Genomic DNA, 23575 nt, shown 5'->3' on the forward strand with positions numbered 1-23575 from the left:
AGAACACTGGTGCAAATGCTGAAGAAAGGCTCAAAATTTGTTTGACAGAGGATTGTCAACGTGCTTTTGAGAAACTGACAGAAGTTTTGACATCAAATCCAATCTTAGTGTTTACAAATTTCAATAAAGAATTCACTCTGGCACGTGATGCATCCAACCATGTACTTGGTTCTGTGTTATCTCAAGAAATAAAGGCCATGGGGCACCCAGTAACCTATACATCAAGACAAATAAACTCAGCAGAGAAGGATTACTTCACGGTCGAAAAAGAAACGTTGAACCTTATCTATGGAATCACCAACTTTAAATATTATCTGTATGGGAAAATGTTTTGAGTGATAACATTTATGCAGATTGAAATGGTTGCTGGGGTTGAACGATCCATTTAGTAGGTTGACATGATGTGCAGAATGATTATGTGAGTTTGATTTTGATGTCATACATAAACCTGGAAAGAAAGCTGAAAATGCAGGCAGCTTGAGTAGGAAAGTAGCAGTGTTGCAAATAGGTAGTAATGAGCTTAAGGAATGGCAGAAAGCACAGAAGACAGATGACTAATGTAAACAGTATAGTGAACAGTCACAGTTTGGTATACAGGATGGGTTGCTGTGCAGAGAAACCAAGTTGAGACCATGAGTGGTACTGCCGGAAAAGCTAAGGGCTAAAGTGTTAAGGAGACACATGATCACATGTTAGCAGGCAAGGGGAATGCAGGTCTACCAACAGAAGAGTAGTGGAGAGGTACTGGTGGAAGAACAGGGGCAGGACGGAAGTGGACCATTATGTGCAGAGTTGCATTCAGTGTGCACAGACAGCAGATCTGTTTCACATGAGAGTACCATGCAGAGGTTATCTGAAGTATTAGCACCATTTCAGTTGCTTGGAACTGGTGTTTCAGACCCTTTCAACAAAACACCAGCAGGGAATAAATATGTACTCACAATTACAGACCATTTTTCAAGAAAAGTGGAACAGCAACAGTTGCACAGGTGTTAGTAAGCAACTGAATACTGCAGTTTGGAGTACCTGAATGATAGTGGCAGATCAGGGTACCAATTTTATGTTGGATTTGTGCAAGGAATTGTGTAAGCTGTTACATGTGAAGACATTGAGAACAATTCCTCTATATCCTCAAGCTAAAGGAAGAGCAAAAAGGGTGCACAGAACAACAGGGCAAATACTAGGACACTATGTAGATGCATGCCATACCAACTGAGATGTTTATTTGAAGTACATAGTCTCAGTGTGCAACATGAAGCAGCGCACAAATACAGGATTGTCACTACATAATGTGATATACAGTCATAAGATGCCATCACCATTTGATATGTTAAAAACCAAGAAGGGTATGACAGGAAAATCAGTTAAAGAATTTGGGAGAGCAATAAAGGAAATATGGAACATGGTGTGCAAGGCAAATACACAGACACTGGAAAAGCAAGAGGAAATAATGAGCTGTACAACAAGGATGTCACAATATAAGCACACAAGTGCAGTCTGAAAGCATATAAATACCTTGCCATTTTGTAATAAAGTCACTCATGTTAGTATCACAGCTCTTCCACCATGGGGGACTGAGACATTTACAGTACAATCCCGAATGTTGTTCCCTGGGAAGTAATGTATGATCTTCAAAGGGAGTCAGTGGATCATGGCTGTAATGCAGCCCTCTCTCTCTCTCTCAAGAATAAAAGCTCACATGGAATTGATGGCATTTCCAGCACGATAATAATAGCTTGTTCCCAAGAAATAAGTGGGATTCTTAGCCACATATGTAATAGCTCTCTGAAGCAGGGTATTTTCCCAGATAGACTGAAGAATGCCATTGTTAAACCACTGCATTAAAAAGGGGATACGTCTGATGTCAACAACTACCGCCCAATCTCTCTTCTGACTGCCTTATCCAAAATTCTTGAAAAAGTAATGTATTGTAGAGTAACTTCACACTTTTGTAAAAATAAAGTTTTAACAAAATGTCAGTTTGACTTCCAGAAGGGTTTTTCAACGGAAAATGCTATATATACTTTCACTAATGAAATATTAAATGCTCTGAGTAACCAGAAGTCACCCATTGGGATTTTTTGTGATCTATCAAAGACTTTTGATTGTGTAAATCATGGAATACTTCTAGATAAGCTCAAGTACTGTGGTAGGAATGGGACAGTGCTCAAATTGTTTAAATCATACCTAACTGGAAGGGTGCAGAAAGTTGAAATAAACAGTTCACATAATATGCAAAAAACTGGTGATTTCTTAACCTGGGGAACAGTCAAGACTGGGGTGCTGCAAGGTTCGGTCTTGGGTCCTCTGCTGTTCTTAATATATATTAATGACTTGCCATTCTATATTCACGAAGATGCAAAGCTGATACTTTTTGCCGATGATACAAGTATAGCTATCACACCCAACAGGCAAGAATTAACTGGTGACATTGTAAACAATGTTTTTCAGAAAATCATTAAGTGGTTCTCTGCAAATGTGCTCTCATTAAACTTTGACAAAACACACTATATACAGTTCCACACAGTAAATGGAATGACACCATTAATAAATAAATACTTCGATGAGAAATCGCTAGCTAACGTAGAATATTCAAAATTTCTAGGTGTATGCATTGATGAGGGGTTGAACTGGAAAAATCTGCTGAGGATCTGCTGAAATGTTTGAGTTCAGCTACTTATGATATTATGTTCATTGCAAATTTTGGCGATATACATCTGAGTAAATTAGCTTACCACGCCTATCTTCATTCTCTGCTTTCGTATGGCATCATATTCTGGGGTAACTCATCATTGAGTGAAAGAGTGTTCATTGCACAAAAGCGTGTAATCAGAATAATTGCTGGAGCTCATCCAAGATCATCCTGCAGACACTTATTTAAAGAGCTAGAGATCTTCACTGTTATTAACAATCCAAACAAATTCAAAAGTAATGGCAGTGTACACGACTACAACACTAGGAGAAAGGATGATCTTCACTACTCAAGGTTAAATCTAACTTTGGCTCAGAAGGGAGTAAATTATGCTGCCACAAAAGTCTTTGGTCACTTACCTAATAGCATCAAAAGTCTGACAGATAGCCATATAGCATTTAAAGGGAAATTAAAAGAATTTCTTAATGGCAACTCCTTCTACTCATTAGATGAATTTTTGGATATAGTAAGTGGGTAATTTCCCAACCTCCACCACAAAAAAAAAATAAATAAATAAATAAAATAAAATAAAAAAAAATAAAAAAATTGAGTGTCCTGTAATATTTTGTGTAATGTAATATCTTGTATAGACACCTTTTATTAACCTGACATGTTCCACGTCATTATGAAGTGTCGTATTCATGATCTATGGAACAAGTACTAATCTAATCTAATCTAAAAAGGGTGAATGCAGACTGCCGCAACCATGCTGCCGCTGTCTCTAATGAATCATGGTGACTAGCTGGAACAAAGTAACTTGGCATTTTTGGCTGTTTGACTGGTGCCACAAGCACACTGCTGCAACCATGCTGCCGCTGTCTATAATGAATCACGGTGACTCTGGGTTTTTGAGAGCTGAAGCACACGAAGTAGTGAAAGAGCAGGGTTTCACAGCTTTATAGATTGTTTTTGGCTCACATGTATGGAATACACTTCTTGTTTTTAGCCTCTGCATCTTCTTTTCCTAAAGAAACACTGTACAGTGTGATACTGAACAATTAAGAGACCTCAGAAAGGAAGAACAAACACTGTAGTGTGTCATAAGAGTTGGGATTTAAAACAGAACACTGGACTGGATACATAGTGCCTCATTTTAAACAAATGGCTCTTACCCTGATGTGTTCTAGTGATGCTGTGCTATTAAATGTAAGAATGGCTGCATCTCTTGTTACTAGTTTGCCATCTACTCTTCTCATCACATTTTGCACATCCTTCACACCTTGTTGAGTCACTCATTTTCAAGTCCTTCTTTTCTTTGCAATGTCTGTAATATCTCTGTATGACACATCCCCGTGACTATAGGTTAATGTTTTGTACAGCTCTGTTAGTACAACATATTTCCCAAGGCATTCAGCAGCCCGAAGACATACTTTTTGTTGGGAACTGGATGTTTCAACCAACCATTTCTCAAAAGTTTTACAGATTTTAAAGTGTCAGCAATGGTCTCTATAGCAGAATGTTATTATATGAAACAGAATTTAAACTGCTCTCTTAGGCTCCCAATAAACCACAACCTCAAAAATCAGGACTCTTCGAAAATAACCAAGAAAGTATTTTAAGCAATCATCGGGCTACACTACATATCAGCCAATCTCCACAGCCACTTTTCCTCCAGTACATTCAATGGATTTTTTTTTTTTAAATAAGAAAATATGCAGCTATTTGGAAGGAAGGGGGAGTGGGAGGTTGAGCATCTCACTAATTTCTTTTCTCTCTGACATGTTTTAACACTGATCATTTATATGGGCTAATATTCAAATATTTCACACACTTTGAAACTTAAAAATTTGTGATTTATAAGACTCAATGAAATTAAATTCCCTGAGATTTTGCAAAATTCCAGAAATCCCCACAGATCTCCATGATTTTTTGATTTTTCAAGGTAAACTGTAATTTCCTGAGAATTCCAGGTTTTCCAGAAGAATCGCCACCAAGCAACCTAACACAGACCTCAGATACACTACAGATCAGTCTGTTACCACAGCTACTTTTCCAACAATCACATTTGTTGACTTTTCCATCAATCACATTTGTGGACTTTGCTAACTCACAAACCAAAATATAACATTGGAACACAAATCAATATCCCACAAAATTCTTTCATATTCTGGGAAACAAACCCAATTAGCTATGGCCAACAGAAGAAAATTACTAACTGAGGCAGACAACTCAAAAACTGCAGAAACTGTAAGTGCACTTTAACTCAAAAGTCAAGACAAAACACAGGCTGTCGTAATGGGCTGATACGTACCGGAGCCTGTTGTCAATTTTCGCATCATATTTAGAGTACTGTAGTTTGTCATGTACTTAACACATTTTTCATTATAAAAACCAATACAGCAGAGTCAATTCAGAAAGTTTATGTCAGAAAATGGGATTCAAGTGTGATAGGCCTATATGTAATAACTCAAGTTCCAAAGGAAGCAGGTGCATACAGGTGTGTATATTAGTGAACTATCGGTGTGCAAAATACTAACACAAATACTCTACAGAAGAACGGAAAAACTTGTAGAAGCCGACCTCAAGGAAGTTCAGTGTGAATTTTGGAGAAGTGTAGCAACATGCGAGGCAATACTGACCTTGCAGCTTCTCCTAGAGATAGGTTAAGGAAAGTCAAACCTAAGTTTATAGTTTTGTAGACCCAGAGAAATCTTTTGCAATGATGAAAGTCGCGGGGGTAAAATACAGAAACCAGATGGCAGTTATAAGAGGTGAGGGGCATGAGTGGTTGAGAAGGGAGTGAGAGAGGGTTGTAGCATATCACCAATGTTATTCAATCTGTGAACTGGACAAGTAGTAAAGGAAACTAAAGAAAAATTAGGAGTAGGAATTAAAGTTGAGGTTAGCCAACATCATAATTCTGTCAGAGACAGCAAAGAGCTCAGAAGAGCAGTTGAACAGAATGGACAGTGTCTTGAAAGCAGGATATAGGATGATCATCAACAAAAGCAAAACAAGTATAATGGAATGTAGTCGTATCATCAAATCACTTGCTGCTGATAGAATTACATTAGAAAAAACGGCACTTTAATTTGGAGATGAGTTTTGTTATTTAGGCAGAAAATTAACTGATGATGAGTGAAATACAAAGGATAAAAAATATAAACTGGCAATGGCAAGAAAAGCACTTCAGAAGAAGAGAAATTTGTTGACATAGAATTTAGATTTAAGAAAGCCTTTTATAAAAGTATGTGTATGAACAGTAGCCATGTTAGGAAGTGAAACTTGGATCGTACGTAGTTTAGACAAGCAGAGAAGAGAAATTTTTGAAATGTGGTGCTACAGAAGAATGCTAAAGATTAGATGGGGAAATCATTTAAGTAATGAGGAGGTACAGAAAAGAATTGGAAAGAAATGAATTTTTTTGGCACATTCTGACTATAAGAAGGGATTAGTTGATAGGACACATTCTGGGACATCAAGGGATCACCAATTCTGTATTGGAGAGAAATGTGTGTGGGGGTGGGGGTAAAAAAGGATGTAAGTTGCAGTAGTTATTCAGAGATGAAGATGCTTGCACAGGATACAGCGCCATGGAGAGCTGCATCGATCACAAAAACAAACAAGAATTCCCCGGCCTCGAGCCTTCCTGAAATCTTGATTATGGTGACAGACTGATCTGTGGCTAGGTCGAGGTCATATTATGTACACTGATGTACGCTAAGCACATATACCGTACATAAACAACGAAAAATGCACGGTCCTGCAATTATATACATAATATATACATGATTTGCAAGAAGATATTTTTGCAAATGGCTCATGAACTTCGGCACAAAGGTTCCGTTTCCATAAAAGCTATCGAGCCATGTAACTAACACATAAAAATGGTTCAAATGCCTCTGAGCACTATGAGACTTAACATCTGAGGTCATCAGTCCCCTAGAACTTAGAACTACATAAACCTAACTAATCTACGGACATCACAAACATCATGCCCGAGGCAGGATTCGAACCTGCGACCGTAGCGGTCACGCGGTTCCAGGCTGAAGCGCCTAGAACCGCTCGCCCACCGCGGCCGGCAACACATCTTAACGCTATATAATGATTACATATTGCAGTCCAGATGTGGCACGGTTGGGTCATTCCATGTCAAGTCACCCAGGCCTTGACACCAACCATGTCAGATTTTGATGAAACTTGGTACAATTACTTCTTTTATCATCCTGAAAGCACTTGTAAAATTTTTTTGCTCTCTCTCTTATAGTTTTTTTTACAAATTTTTAAAGTTTTTAGATTTGGCGTTGTTTCAGCACTTGGAAATCTTAACTTAAACGCGTCCTCACAACTAAAAAAATTTGTATATTAAAGAATACTCAAGATATCAGTATGAAATTTTGGAATACGTTTGTGTATTATATCTAAATGTTAAAAAAAAATTACCTTAAAGATATATTAAAACCTTCCAAATGAATAAAAATTTACAAGTTTTTTTTTAGCTAACGGATGTTTAGTTTTACAAAAACTGCAATATCTACAGTCTCAGACCTGATAGAAAGCTCAAATTTGTTTTAAAATACTCTTAATTGTATAGGCTATTAGATAAAAGATAAATTATGTTGGCTTTTTAACCTGTTTAATAGTTATCTAATTTTTAAAATTATATTAATTATATTTTAAAAATAAAAAGTACCAAGTGACTTAGACACCGAAAATAAGTTTTTGTCTTCTTCGAGTAACAATGTACGCTTGGATTTTGTTTTGTTACTCCTGTGTTTTTAAGTAAAAAATTATTACAGTGTTAAATAGTGCTTGGATAGTATTTTATTAAGTTTATTCGAACTTTCAGTAAGTACTGTTACTTAGTTTACAGAGATTCTTTTCCAATATCCTATAAAAGTAACCAGAACAGTAATCAGACCAAAAGTGAAATCAGTATGTCAGATATTCAAACCTGTAGCGTAGGGTTATTTAAAAAATCTGACTGTTTCCAAACAACCTACACACCTTCAAAAAAGTTACAGCCGGTATCTGAATTGACCAAGGAAGAAAAAGATTTGACCCACTTACGATCTGGAATTAATCTGTGTGAATTTAAGAATATATGTTCATACCACAGCTACTACATTTTAAACGTTTTTGAAAAGTATCAAACATGTGTAAACCCACTAAAAAAACACAAAAAGCCCATCAAAAAATCATTGAGAAGTGTAGGCTTGGATCTTTCTAAACAATTACTGACAAAAAATATTAGCATAAAACCTGGACAAAAATTTTGCTCAACATGCCCTAACTTTTGTGAGGAAAAATAAAGAGTTGAAGTCAATGAAAGTGAAACAGATGATGAAGTCATGATTGAATTAGAATCACAGGAATCCAGAAATGAATCCCTCGTACAAACAAACATTGCTCTTGATAATTTAGGTTTAACACCGATAGAGCTTCATGGCTTGTCAGGACAAAGTAAAGGGTCTTATTTTAAAAGGAAGGTTAGCAGTATTGAAAAGACTGCAAAAAAGGCGGTTTCAAAAGCATTAAAATATGATGCACCAAGTTCTGATGATGACGAAGAAGATACAAGTGTGGTTGAGAAAGCAAAGGATTTTGATGTAATGATTTCTCTTATGAAAGAGAAGATGTCATCTGTTGGGAGGTCTAGAAAAATCCAGATTCTGACCTTGGCTCCAGATTCTTGGAGTCAAAATAAAGTGATGAAAGAATTTAATGTTAGTGAGTACATGGTGCGACAAGCTAGAAAGCTAAAATATGAAAAGGGTATTTTGGAAACTCCTGGTCCAAAAAAAGGTAAAACTCTTTCTGAAAATACAGTAAGACTTGTAACAGATTTTTATGAAAAGGATGAAAGTTCCAGAGTGCTACCTGGAACAAAAGACAAAGTAAGTGTTCAAAAAAATGTGTACATGCAAAAAAGACTCATTTTGTGTAACTTGAGAGAACTCTATTATTCTTTCTAATGGGAGAATCCCGAGGTAGAAGTAGGATTTTCAAAATTTTGTTTCTTGAGACCTAAATGGTGTATCCTTGCTGGTGCTGCAGGCACATACACTGTATGTGTATGCAGTATCCACCAGAATGTTAAACTATTACTGGATGCTGTGAAAATTGAAGAATCTTATAAAGACCTAATTAAGATGCTTGTGTGCAACACGGAAAACCAAAACTGCATGCTACGTCATTGCGACAGCTGTACTGCAAATACTGCACTAACTGAGTACTTACCTGAAAAACTAAGTGAAGATTATGATTTAGAAGAAGAAATAGTAATCAGTCTGTGGGTTGACACAGACAGGGCAGAAATGATCGTTTATACCAAAATCCCAATCAGCAGCCTTTAAAAGATTGAAAGAAGACCCACCACCCAAAACAGCAATTATTGCGATGGGTTTCAGTGAAAATTATTCCTTTGTTATACAAAATGAGATCCAAAGTTACCACTGGAATAGAGGTGGTTGTACTCTACACCCAGTTGGAGTTTTTCTAAGAAATGTGGAAAACAATGTTTTTGTTTCCAACCAATGTTTTATTAGTGATGACCAAGAACGTGATACTGGTTTTGTTAACTTTGTACAAAAAGAAATTACAAAGTGGCTGTCATCACATCATACTGACATTGACTCAGTTCACTACTTTACAGATGGTTGTGCTGGGCAGTACAAAAATAGAAAAAAAGTTTTAAAAATTTGACTGAACACTTGAGAGACTTTAATTTGAAGGCCCAACACTTTTTTTGCAACAAGTCATGGGAAGTCAATTTGTGATGGCCTAGGAGGAACTATTAAAAGAATTTTAAGGAAAGCTAGTCTACAGCTTTCAGACAAAGAACAAATAATGACAGTAATCGATGTGTGTTCATTTTCACTTTATTGACAAAAAAGAAGCTGATTTGCTATGGTTAAAACTAGAAAACCGTTTTTCAGCATCCTGAAGCATTCCTGGAACAACAAGTTTTCATAACTTCAAACCACTTCCAACAAACAACCTTGAAATTAGAAGGACTACAGATAGTGTAAAACCCTCCTTACTCTTTTCTTTCCATTCATCTTCTGATTGGGTTCGTGTTGAACCATCCATAAATAGCTATGTGGCTGTAAATTATGATGGTAACTGGTACTTTTGACTGATAAAAACAATATTCAATGATGAAGAAGATGCAGAAATTCTATTTCTACATCCTTCAGGACCAGCTGCATCATTTTATTGGCCTGAAAGAGAAGATTCTTGCATAGTGCCTTTGGAGCACATAGTCTGTGTAGTAGACGCACCTCAATCAAGCGGCACTGGAAGAATGTATTACTTCGATAAAGATTGTATCAAAAGAGCTGAAAGCTCTTGGATGAAGTGGAAAAACAAGTTGAATCAGCATTAATGTTTATTAAAAAGACAAAATTACTCAAAAAATTCAATGTTTCAAGCAATCAGTTGGGTTATACATAAGTGTCGTAAGTACACTATCTTTGTACATAATTCTAATGTAATCTACTATAATTAATAAACATGTTAAAAAGCCATCATTATTTTTGTTTTATCAAGTAGCCTATATGTTCAAGAGTAAATTAAAACAAATTTGAGCATTCTATCAGGTCTGAGGCTTTAGATATTACAATTCTTATAAAACAAAACATACGTTAAAAAAAAGAAAAGAAAAAAAATACATATATATATTTTTTCATAGAACATATTAATATATTTTAATAGTATCATTTTTATCTTCAAATATGTATAATAAATAAACTTGCTGCAAAAATTCATGATGTTATCTAGAACCATTTCGGAAGGTTCGGAAAACGCAAAACATAAAAACTTAAAAAATTTATTAAAAAAACTATAAGAGATACAGCAAAAAAAATTTGGAGGTGGTGTCAGGATGGTATTAGAACCATTTGAGCCAAATTTCATGAATATCTAAGGAGGTGGGTGTAAAATTTATTTTTTATTGGGTGATTTGATGTGGAATGACCCGGTTGTCATGGTCTAAGATAGTTGATCAACGAGTTTTTCTTAAAACTATTAGAGGCCAGATATGTAATATTTCTTAATAAGACAACTCTGATACGGCTTGATTGTAGCCGAAATATTTTCGTAAATAAACAGAACTTACGAACAACCGTTCCTGATAATTTGATGCTGCAACATACATTCTTTCCTTGATATACAATCTTCGCAGCAGAGGGTAGAATCATTCTTACAATACTAACTTTACGTTACTGTCTTCTACTTTATTAGTAAACTGCACTATATACTTGTCGACTTAACCTCCGGCAAATTGTAAACATTACACAACGCCATTCACATGTCAACAATGTCAACGACTTTTATTATCGTAGGTTGTAACAAGCAACGCGACTAGAAGGCGTTGACGCAAATGGTCTATGGGATGATCTTTACTTTTTACATCTTTGGATGTATACACTCTTGTATGGTACAGTCTATACGTTATGGAAAATTGGTACTCATTCTGTTCAGTAGTGAATCTTTAAATAATTTATGTGACATTCTAAAATTTCAAGTGGAATGAATAATTTTTCAAAATTTGTAACTGTTCGATCAATCAAATGTCTTTGACACATTTTCTGTAGAAAATTGCGAGGACTCTGAAAATGTCAGTGTCAGATTTCGGCCGCTGCCGCACGTTGTTTACTGAAAACGCAAGTGTAGTGAATGTGTGCCCAATAGTATATTCGTAGTATTATGTGACAACAGTTTATAATGGTAAGCAATGTATATAGAAACACGGTAATACGATATACACGATACTAGATACGTAATGTGTACAGCATGAAAGAAAATAATTTATACGCTTACGGGACTAAAGGAAGAATATATGAAGTTTGGATTAAACTCAAATTTAAATGTTACAGGGAACTTGATGAAACATTGTAACTTTTTTAGGAAAAAAACGAAATACTACGTGTTTCTGCGTATTTGGACTTTTTTTTTTAATACTTGCGCAGGTATGATCGAAACCACTTGTTAGTTTACTTCGTACTTCCTTTATTACGTAGTTATCTAATAGAATGTTACAATTACTAAATACAAAATGTATTACTATCAAGAGGTAACACTTCCATACGACTATGTCACATTCCTCGACTTTTCAGTACAACATAACACGCATGTTTAAATACAAAAACCACTAAATACGTCACTAGTTGGCGTCGTCGTCTTCGTCTTTAGCCCAAAAACAGGTTTGATGGGGATCTCTACACCACTATATCCTATACAAGCCTCTTCGTCTCCAGACTACAGCCCACATCCATCTGAAGCTGCTTACGGTAGTCACTCATACTTTGGTTTCCCACAGCAGTTTTATTTACCCTCTGCTCTTACCTCCAATACCAAACTGACGATTCCTTGATGACTCAGAATGTGAACTATCAACCAATGCCTTCCTTTAGTGATGTTGTGCCTTAAATTTTTTCTGTTCAATTCGGACCAGTACCTCCTCAGAAAAAAATTATGCACGCATCTAGTTTTCAGCATTCTTCTGTAGCACCACATTACAAAAGCTTTTCTCCTCTCCTCTCCTCTCCTCCCTTGAAATGCTTCTTGCCCACATTTCACTTCCATAGAAGGCTACATTACGCAGATGGCTACATTAAATCCAAATATCATCAGAAAAGATTTCATAACACTTAAATGTATAGTCAGTATCCTATGTACCATGGCCATAATCAGTTATTTTGCTACCCATGTAGCAAAACTCATACAATACTTTGTCTTTCATTTTCTAAACTATTCCCTCAACATAGCTTGATTCAGTTCAAATACATTCCATTACCCTTGTATCACTTTTGTTGATGCTCATCTTCTAACCTATTTTCATGTTTCTATCCATCCATTTAACTGCTTTGCCAAGACATTTGCTGTCTTTGACTGTATCATTGACAAAATTGAAATTTTTAATTTATTCTCCCTGAACTTTGTCCGTCTCCAAATTTTTCTTTTATTTCCTTTATCTGTTGCTCAATGTATGGATTGATGGGCTACAACCATGTCTCACTCATTTCTCAGCTACCACTTTCCTTTCATGCCTGATTTTTTTAATTACAGTCTGATTTCTGGACAAACAGTATATGACCTTTTACTCCCTGTATTTTATCACTGCAGCCTTCAGAATTTCAAAGAGAGTATTTCAGTCAGCATTGTCAAAAGCTTTCTCTACAAGGGCCACAGATGTAGGTCTGCCTTTCTTCAGCCAAGTCAACAAATGCTAGAAATGTAGGTTTGCCTATCCTTAATCTAGCTTCTAAGATAAGTCGTAGGGTCAGTATTGCCTCACGTGTTCCAATTTTTCTATGGAATCCAAACTGATCTTCCCCGAGGTCGGCTTCTACCAGTTTTTCCATTCGTCTGTAAAGAATTCGTGTTAGTATTTTGCAGCTATGACTTATTAAACTGATAGTTCAGTAATTTTCACATCTGTCAATGCCTGCTTTCTTTCGGATTGGAATTATTATATTCTTCTTGAAGTCTGAGGGTATTTCGTCTGTCTCATACATCTTGCTCACTAGATGGTAGAGTTTTGTTCGGCCTGGCTCTCCCAAGGCTGTCAGTAGTTCTAATGGAATGTTGTCTATCCTGGGGCCTTGTTTCCACTTAGGTCTTTCAGTGTTCTGTTAAAATCTTCACGTAGTATCGTATCTCCTATTTCATCTTCATCTACATTCTCTTCCATTTCTATAATATTGTCCTCAAGAACATTACCCTTGTATAGATCCTCTATATACTCCTTCCACCTTTCTGCTTTCCCTTCTTTGCTTAGAACTGGGTTTCCATCTGAGCTCTTGATATTCATACAAGTGGTTCTCTTTTCTCCAAAGGTCTCTTTAATTTTCCTGTAGGCGGTATCTATCTTACCCCTCGTGAGATAAGCCTCTACATCCTTACACTTGTCCTCTAGCCATCCCTGTTTAGCCATTTTGCACTTCCTGTCACTCTCATTTTTTAGACGTTTGTATTCCTTTTTGCCTGCTTCATTTACTGCATTTTTATATTTTCTCCTTTCATCAATTAAATTCAATATCTCTTCTGTTACCCAAGGATTTCTATTAGCCCTCGTCTTTTTACCTACTTGATCCTCTGCTACCTTCACTATTTCGTCTCTCAAAGCTACCCATTCTTCTTCTACTGTATTTCTTTACCCCATTCTTGTCAGTCATTCCCTAATGCTCTCTCTGAAGCTCTCTACAACGTCTGGTTCTTTCAGTTTATCCAGGTCCCAACTCCTCAAATTCCCCCCTTTTTGCAGTTTCTTCAGTTTTAATCTACAGTTCATAACCAATAGATCGTGGTCAGAGTCCACACCTGCCCCTGGAAATGTCTTACAATTTAAAACCTGGTTCCTAAGTCTCTGTCTTACCATGATATAATCTATCTACATCTACATTTATACTCCGCAAGCCACCCAACGGTGTGTGGCGGAGTGCACTTTACGTGCCACTGTCATTACCTCCCTTTCCTGTTCCAGTCGCGTATGGTTCGCGGGAAGAACGACTGTCTGAAAGCCTCCATGCGCGCTCTAATCTCTCTAATTTTACATTCGTGATCTCCTTGGGAGGTATAAGTAGGGGGAAGCAATATATGCGATACCTCATCCAGAAACGCACCCTCTCGAAACCTGGCGAGCAAGCTACACCGCGATGCAGAGCGCCTCTCTTGCAGAGTCTGCCACTTGAGTTTGTTAAACATCTCCGTAACGCTATCACGGTTACCAAATAACCCTGTGACGAAACGCGCCGCTCTTCTTTGGATCTTCTCTATCTCCTCCGTCAACCCGATCTGGTACAGATGCCACACTGATGAGCAATACTCAAGTATAGGTTGAACGAGTGTTTTGTAAGCCACCTCCTTTGTTGATGGACTACATTTTCTAAGGACTCTCCCAATGAATCTCAACCTGGTACCTGCCTTACCAACAATCAATTTTATATGATCGTTCCACTTCAAATCGTTCCGCACGCATACTCCCAGATATTTTACAGAAGTAACTGCTACCAGTGTTTGTTCCGCTATCATATAATCATACAATAAAGGATCCTTCTTTCTATGTATTCGCAATACATTACATTTGTCTATGTTAAGGGTCAGTTGCCGCTCCCTGCACCAAGTGCCTATCCGCTGCAGATCTTCCTGCATTTCGCTACAATTTTCTAATGCTGCAACTTCTCTGTATACTACAGCATCATCCGCGAAAAGCCGCATGGGACTTCCGACACTATGTACTAGGTCATTTATATATATTGTGAAAAGCAATGGTCCCATAACACTCCCCTGTGACACGCCAGAGGTTACTTTAACGTCTGTAGACGTCTCTCCATTGATAACAACATGCTGTGTTCTGTTTGCTAAAAACTCTTCAATCCAGCCACACAGCTGGTCTGATATTCCGTAGGCTCTTACTTTGTTTATCAGGCGACAGTGCGAAACTGTATCGAACGCCTTCCGGAAGTCAAGGAAAATAGCATCTACCTGGGAGCCTGTATCTAATATTTTCTGGGTCTCATGAACAAATAAAGCGAGTTGGGTCTCACACGATCGCTGTTTCCAGAATCCATGTTGATTCCTACATAGTAGATTCTGGGTTTCCAAAAACGACATGATACTCGAGCAAAAAACATGTTCTAAAATTGTACAACAGATCGACGTCAGAGATATTGGTCTATAGTTTTGCGCATCTGCTCGACAACCCTTCTTGAAGACTGGGACTACCTGTGCTCTTTTCCAATCATTTGGAACCTTCCGTTCCTCTAGAGACTTGCGGTACACGGCTGTTAGAAGGGGGGCAAGTTCTTTCACGTACTCTGTGTAGAATCGAATTGGTATCCCATCAGGTCCAGTGGACTTTCCTCTGTTGAGTGATTCCAGTTGCTTTTCTATTCCTTGGACACTTATTTTGATGTCAGCCATTTTTTCGTTTGTGCGAGGATTTAGAGAAGGAACTGTAGTGCGCTCTTCCTCTGTGAAACAGCTTTGGAAAAAGGTGTTTAATATTTCAGCTTTACGCGTGTCATCCTCTGTTTCAATGCCATCATCATCCCGGAGTGTCTGGATATGCTGTTTCGAGACACTTACTGATTTAACGTAAGACCAGAACTTCCTAGGATTTTCTGTCAAGTCGGTACATAGAATTTTACTTTCGAATTCACTGAACGCTTCACGCATAGCCCTCCTTTCGCTAACTTTGACATCGTTTAGCTTCTGTTTGTCTGAGAGGTTTTGGCTGCGTTTAAACTTGCAGTGAAGCTCTCTTTGCTTTCGCAGTAGTTTCCTAACTTTGTTGTTGTACCACGGTGGGTTTTTCCCGTCCCTCACAGTTTTACTCGGCACGTGCCTGTCTAAAATGCATTTTACGATTGCCTTGAACTTTTTCCATAAACACTCAGCATTGTCAGTGTTGGAACAGAAATTTTCGTTTTGATCTGTTAGGTAGTCTGAAATCTGCCTTCTATTACTCTTGCTAAACAGATAAACCTTCCTCCCTTTTTTTATATTCCTACTAACTTCCAAATTCAGGGATGCTGTAATGGCCTTATGATCACTGATTCTCTGTTCTGTACATACAGAGTCGAAAAGTTCGTGTCTGTTTGTTATCAGTAGGTCCAAGATGTTATCTCCACGAGTCGGTTCTCTGTTTAATTGCTCGAGGTAATTTTCGGATAGTGCACTCAGTATAATGTCACTCGATGCTCTGTCCCTACCACCCGTCCTAAACATCTGAGTGTCCCAGTCTATATCTGGTAAATTGAAATCTCCACCTAAGACTATAACATGCTGAGAAAATTTATGTGAAATGTATTCCAAATTTTCTCTCAGTTGTTCTGCCACTAATGCTGCTGAGTCGGGAGGTCGGTAAAAGGAGCCAATTATTAACCTAGCTCTGTTGTTGAGTGTAACCTCCACCCATAATAATTCACAGGAACTATCCACTTCTATTTCACTACAGGATAAACTACTACTAACAGCGACGAACACTCCACCACCGGTTGCATGCAATCTATCCTTTCTAAACACCGTCTGTACCTTTGTAAAAATTTCGGCAGAATTTATCTCTGGCTTCAACCAGCTTTCTGTACCTATAACGATTTTGGCTTCGGTGCTTTCTATCAGCGCTTGAAGTTCCAGTACTTTACCAACGCAGCTTCGACAGTTTACAATTACAATACCGATTGCTGCTTGGTCCCCGCATGTCCTGACTTTGCCCTGCACCTGTTGTGGCTGTTGCCCTTTCTGTACTTGCCCAAGGCCATCTAACCTAAAAAACCGCCCAGCCCACACCACACAACCCCTGCTACCCGTGTAGCCGCTTGTTGCGTGTAGTGGACTCCTGACCTATCCAGCGGAACCCGAAACCCCACCACCCTACTATTGAATTCCAGTCACCCATGACTATTAAATTTTCGTCTCCCTTCACTATCTTAATACTTTCTGATACCTTGTAGTATCTCCAGGCTTCTTACATGAATACAGCTTTCTCTCATGTTTCTTGAACCAAGTGTTAGCTATGATTAAGTTATGCTCTGTGCAAAATTCTACCAGGCGGCTTCCTCTTTCATTTCTTCCCCCCAATCCATATTCATCTACTACATTTCCTTCTCTCCCTTTTCCTACTATTGAATTCCAGTCACCCATGACTATTAAATTTTCGTCTCCCTTCACTATCTTAATAATTTCTTTTATCTCATCATAAATTTCATTAATCTCTTCGTCATCTGCAGAGCTAGTTGGCATACAAACTTGTACTGCTGTAGTAGGTGTGGGCTTCGTTTCTATCTTGGCCACAATGATGCGTTCACTATGGTGTTTGTAGTAGCTTACCCGGACTCCTATTTTTTTTATTCATTATTGAACCTACTCCTGCATTACCCCTATTTGATTTTGTATTTATAACCTTGTAGTCACCTGACCAGAAGTCTTGTTCCTCCTGCCACCGAACTTTACTAATTCTCGCTATATCTAACTTTAACCTATCCATTTCCCTTTTTAAATTTTCTAACTTACCTGCCTGATTAAGGGATCTGACATTCCACACTCCAATCCATAGAACGCCAGTTTTCTTTCTCCTAATAACAACGTCCTCCTGAGTAGTCCCAGCCCGGAGATCTGAATGGGGGACTATTTTACCTCCGGAATATTTTACCCAATGGGACGCCATCATAATTTAACCATACAGTAAATCTGCATGCCCTCAGGAAAAATGACGGCTGTAGTTTCCCCTTGCTTTCAGCTGTTCGCAGTACCAGAACAGCAAGGCCATTTTGGTTAGTGTTACAAGGCCAAATCAGTCAATCATCCAGACTGTTGCCCCTGCAACTACTGATAAGGCTGCTGCCCCTCTTCAGGAACCACACATTTGTCTGGCCTCTCAACAGATACCCCTCCGTTGTGGTTGCACCTACGGTACGGCTATCTGTATCGCTGAGGCACGCAAGCCTCCCCACCAATGGCAAGGTCCAGTTTCATGGAGGGGGGGGGGGGGACTTCTTTAACTGTCTGAACAATTTTATCTTGACATACGTTCTTTCAATCTCTCCTTCATCTGCACAGCTAGATCTTGTCTTGGCTACAATAATGTGTCCACTAAGCCTATGCTGTTCATAATACCTTAACTTGCATTCCTACTTTCTTATCCAATATTAGACCCACTTCTGCATTTCTTCTGTTTGCTTTTGAATTTATTTTCCTGTACTTCACTAATTCCCTTCTAACTTCAATGCATCTATTTTTCTTTTTAAATTCTCTAACCTTATTATCCACTTAAGGGATCTAATATTCCATGCTCCAACCACAAGAATACCAGGTTTCTTTTTCCTGATGACGATATTCTCTTGGGTAGTCCTCACCTAGAGATCCAAATGGGAACTATTTTACCTCCTGAGTATGTTGCCCAAGAGGTTGCTGTCATCATTAACCATACAGAAGATCTGCATTCCCTCAGAGGAAAAATGACTGCTATAGTTTCCTTATGCTGTCAGCTGTTCAGCGTCAGCACAGTAAGGCCATGTTGACTAATGTTACAGGGCCAGATAAGTCAATCATCCAGACATTTGCCCCGTACAGCTATTGAAAAACCTGCTGCCCCTCTTCAGAAACCACACGTTTGTATGACTTCTCTGCAGATACCCCACCATTATGGTTGCACTTACGGTACAGCTATGTGTATTGATGAGGCAGTCCAGCCTCCCACATCTCAGCAATGTCCATGGTTCATAGGGGTCAATACAACATTTAATCTTCATTAGGATGTAATCCATTGTGGTGACTGCTTGCTTTCTTTCTCCAGCCAATCACAGCACAGAACATTTGATGTCACACAAATGTTGTAGGCTTCCCCTTTTTTACTTCCCAGACATTTTGGGGAATGGTTATACTCCGTGATCTGTTGACTGTGGAAAAAGGGACTGATGGCCCTGTAGTTTGGTACCTTTCTGTCCAACCCAACCAACCGAATGTAGTTTTGGTGCTGAAGTAGAACACATGAAGGCACATGAAACCAGTACCAGAAACGTGTTCATTATCAGCTGCTGTTAATATTTATTTTATAAGGACAAAAATTATATAATGGTTTCACTTAGCAGTTCTGAATTGATGCTGTGAATTATGTAGCATTCCTTTATTTAAGAACCCTCCCTAGAAACAGTATCTCCTCTGTGAAAATGTGTTGGGGCCATTGTTGTTCATGTTCTGTATTAATGATCTTGCAGATTATGCCAGTAGAACCTCAGACTTTTTAGAGCTGACTTAGTTGTGTATAATGTACTATCTGAAGAAAATATATGGAGATATTCCAATAGATCTTGATGAGATTGCAAACTGAACAAAGAATTGCAGTGTCCTGAAATGTGAAATTATGCACTTCACAAAATGAAAACACATAGCAGACATACCTTATGACTAAAATAAAGAGTGTTATGAAAATATTTGGGAATATGAAATAGAATGGTCACAGAGGCTCAAATCATAGATAAGGCTGGTGACAGACTTGGTTTCTTTAGTAGCATACTGGAAAAATGCTGTCAGCTTACGAAGGAGACTGGTTACAAATCACTTGTGTGCCCACCTTAGAATATTGCTCAAATATATGAGGCCCATGCCAAATAGGAGTAACTGGGTTTGTTGAATGTATACAAAGAAGAATGCCACAAATGGTCACAGCTTGTTTGATTCAGGGGAGTATGTCACAGAAATGTTTAAAAACCAGAATTGGCATACTCTTGTAGATAGACATCAGTTACCATCCAAAAGACTACTTGCAAATGTTCAGAAATCACTGTTAGGTGATAAATTTAGAGATATTCTTCATCTCTCTACATATTGACTCTGTAGACAAAATTAGTCTAATTACAATACACACACAGGCATTTGAGCTGTCATTCTTCCTGTGGTGTCACCGCTAGACACCACACTTGCTAGGTGGTAGCCTTTAAATCGGCCGCGGTCCGTTAGTATACGTTGGACCCGTGTGTTGCCACTATCAGTGATTGCAGACCGAGTGCCGCCACACGGCAGGTCTAGTCTAGAGAGACTCCCTAGCACTCGCCTCAGTTGTACAGCCAACTTTGCTAGCGATGGTTCACTGTCTACGTACGCTCTCATTTGCCGAGACGACAGTTTAGCATAGTCTTCAGCTACGTCATTGGTGCGATCTAGCAAGGCGCCATATTCAGTTACTATGAATGTATTCTGAACAGATAATATTGTGAATCATGTACCGTCAAGAGCGACGTTCATCACTAATGGATTAAAGTTAAGTATCAAACTAATTACATCCGCTTTCTGAATTCTAATTCCTTGTCATGTTCCAGACCTCACATCAGTAACCGAGCGAGGTGGCGCAGTGGTTACACACTGGACTCGCATTCGGGAGGACGACGGTTCAATCCCGCGTCTGGCCATCCTGATTTAGGTTTTCCGTGATTTCCCTAAATCACTCCAGGCAAATGCCGGGATGGTTCCTCTGAAAGGACACGGCTGACTTCCTTCCCCATCCTTCCCTAATCCGATGAGACCGATGACCTCGCTGTCTGGTCTCCTTCCCCGAAACCAACCATCACATCAGTATAGCCCTACCCTCCTCACGCCAGCCTGCGTGAGCTAAAACACGTGCATTTCAGCCTCCACTAGTAACACGGTGTTGGCTCTTCTGTCAACACAACACTTCCAATTGTATTGACCACCATACTCAACCCCAATCATACTGCCATCATTAGAGTATACTTGAATCGTCAAACAATGGTTACAATTTTGTAAGTGTTTGGCATGACATGACCTCTTGAAAAACAATGCTAAATGCTTTTTTGGGAAAACTACTTAGCAGACGTAGTTTTAAAGCCTACTCATGACTGACATATATTAGATCTGATGGCAACAAACAGACCGGAGAGAAGGTTAGGGTTTCGTGTCCCATCAATAGATTGGCATTAGAGAAAGAGTGCAGGATCAAATTTGAGAATGACAGGGAGGAAATTGGCCTTGTCCCTTTTAAAGGAACCTTCCTCAGATTTGCCTAAGTGATTTAGGGAAATCACGGAACAACTTACTGTGGATGGCTCAATGGGTATTTGAACTACTGCCCTACCATGTCTGGTACCACATTCGATGGTCTCTTTGTCGATGTACACATTGATAATGTTGTCAGTGAACTTGAGACAGCTGTACCAACAATTATTAACAAAACACAAAGGGTAGCTAAAACAAGATGAAATATTTACGTGTTCAGTAAACTAGATAAACAGGCACGTGTTATATCTCAAGGAGAAACTTGAGACATTGAACTCTAGGCAGGAGCTTATAAAGTAACTATTTCGAAGAATAATTAAAGAAAAATTGAATAGTAGAACAGTTCATGATGAGAGGGTTGCTCCATGTTATATAAACACTCTAAAGAAACAGTAACTTCTGCACAATACATGTAAAACAAAATGTAAGGCTCTAGGTAAAAAGATACTGAATAAAACTCTTTTGGCTGTCAAAATGGCTATGCATGAAGTCTTCACTGACTACTGTACCAAAATCTAATTGAAAGGTCTCTCACAAAAACCAGATAAATTATGGTCATGTGTAAAGACTGTCATTGGCACCAAAGTTATTGTCCAGACACATAAGTGAAACTGAAAGCAGCAAAACAAAAATGCAAAAGCTGATCTTCATTTCGAAATAATTCCACAGTAAGTTATAGGAGTACTGCCCCAGTTTAATCCTTGCACCTTGTAAAGATGGGTGATGTAGATATTAGGTATCACTATTTTTGAGAAACAGCTGAAATAATTGAAATTGAACAAAGTCCAGATAACATGTTGGTCAGATTTTGTACAGAAGTTGCAGCTAAGTTAGCCCCTGTCGTAATCAAACTGTGCTGTGCATCTCTAGATCAAAAAACTGTGCCTTCTGGTTGGAGGAAAGCTCTGTCATACTTCCCTACAATCAGGCTACTAGACGTAATTGACAAAACTACATTTCAGTATCACTGACATCCATTGCTTGTACAATCCCATAATACATTCTTAGCTCAGGATTGATGAGGTATCTCGAGCAGCTGGTTTGGTAACTTGCATGGAGTGCGTAAAACTTGTCAAACTGGCCATGCGGTTTTCTCACATGACATCATGAAAGCTAAGAATCAAAGCAATAAGGTGGGTCTCTATCTCTTAATTTCAGAAAAAGCCTTTCACTCAGTAAAACACAAAAGTGTGACCATATGGGCTATCAAACAAAATTTCTGATTGGATTAATGGTTTCTTCGTAGGGAGAACTTGGCATCTGTATTGCGTGGAGAGCCATTGACACATATACCGTATTTACTCGAATCTAAGCCTCACTTTTTTCCGGTTTTTGTAATCCAAAAAACCGCCTGCGGCTTAGAATCGAGTGCAAAGCAAGCGGAAGTTCTGAAAAATGTTGGTAGGTGCCGCCACAACTAACTTCTGCCGTCGAATGTATGTAGCGCTACACAGGCATGCTGTGTAGGCAATGAGATAAATACTGGCGCCAAAACCTCTGCGTCAGTAAATAAAAAAAAAGTGGAAGACGAGCTTTTTTTTCTCCGCCCCGAGTTTCGACCACTGCATTTTCATACATTATCCAACGAAGTAAATACAAATCACGCATTGTTCATCTTCGAAAGTAGCAGAATTTCAATGTACTACGAAAATCCGACTGGCAAGCCTGTTGCTAATAGGAACCTGATGAAATGTGAATCACATGCAGTATTCACTTCACCATAAGAATAATACGAATATAAACATTTTGCCATGTATTCTTTCCTGTTTGTTGCTATCTCATTTAAATCCTGTCTGCCTAATAAACTACGAAACTAGAGTGAGACAACAGCAAACGCGGAAGAAAATACGTATCGTGTCCTGTTTATATTCGTATTATTTTTATGCCTAATAGTGATACAGTCAGAAATGAAGCACGGCAACTGACTAGATTTTTAAATCTAAAATGACTAATTTCTGTGCAGAATTTGATTTACTAAAGAAGCGGCCGCAAAGATTTTCAAACGGAGAAAAATTTTCGCCTAACTCTCGTTCAGAACATGTTCTATAATACGCAGTCTATTATTTGGTTCTTGTTAATCATTATCAAAGAAAGCAGCAGTGTAAGTAACAACAAGTAGCAGTCACTTGCCATTGTTTCGCTAATGAGACAATTCCTCTTTTTTTTTAATCGTAAGCGGCGGTAGCGCGCACAAAAGCAAGCCATGCCGCGGGCGGCGACAGGCCGTAAACACGCACTATAAGAATGCGACAAACAATGCATGACGCAGTACAGTAATGCATTTTCAGCTTAGAGTGACGTAAACACCTATAACAAAGAAAACGGCACTTACTAGATCAAAGCAAAATAAGCAATCGATTCAAACCAGACGAAGCACGTGAAAAAGGAAGGGTACCCGTATAAATACGGACGGAGCGCCTGACGCAT

At 38.5% G+C, this 23575-nt stretch overlaps 2 protein-coding genes across 3 annotated transcripts in view; one reads left to right on the plus strand and one right to left on the minus strand.

Annotated features, from left to right (window-relative positions):
- Positions 1–10973, minus strand: part of LOC124802629 (39S ribosomal protein L39, mitochondrial) — an 81501-nt gene extending 70528 nt beyond the window's left edge. Inside the window, exon 1 of the mRNA XM_047263523.1 lies at positions 10752–10973. Within this exon, the coding sequence (XP_047119479.1) occupies positions 10752–10833 (82 nt within the window). The 5' untranslated portion in view covers positions 10834–10973. The remainder of the gene's footprint in view (positions 1–10751) is intronic.
- A 93-nt stretch (positions 10974–11066) lies between these two features.
- Positions 11067–23575, plus strand: part of LOC124802885 — a 226553-nt gene continuing 214044 nt past the window's right edge. The window contains exon 1 of one of the 2 annotated variants that reach the window (XM_047263933.1): positions 11067–11099. In XM_047263933.1, the coding sequence (XP_047119889.1) occupies positions 11070–11099 (30 nt within the window). In that variant the 5' untranslated portion in view covers positions 11067–11069. Of the gene's footprint in view, positions 11100–11145; positions 11363–23575 lie in introns of those variants that run through there. The other variant, XM_047263934.1, reaches the window with a different exon arrangement.

This window comes from Schistocerca piceifrons, chromosome 6 (assembly GCF_021461385.2).
Source record: "Schistocerca piceifrons isolate TAMUIC-IGC-003096 chromosome 6, iqSchPice1.1, whole genome shotgun sequence".
NCBI classification, from domain to species: domain Eukaryota; kingdom Metazoa; phylum Arthropoda; class Insecta; order Orthoptera; family Acrididae; genus Schistocerca; species Schistocerca piceifrons.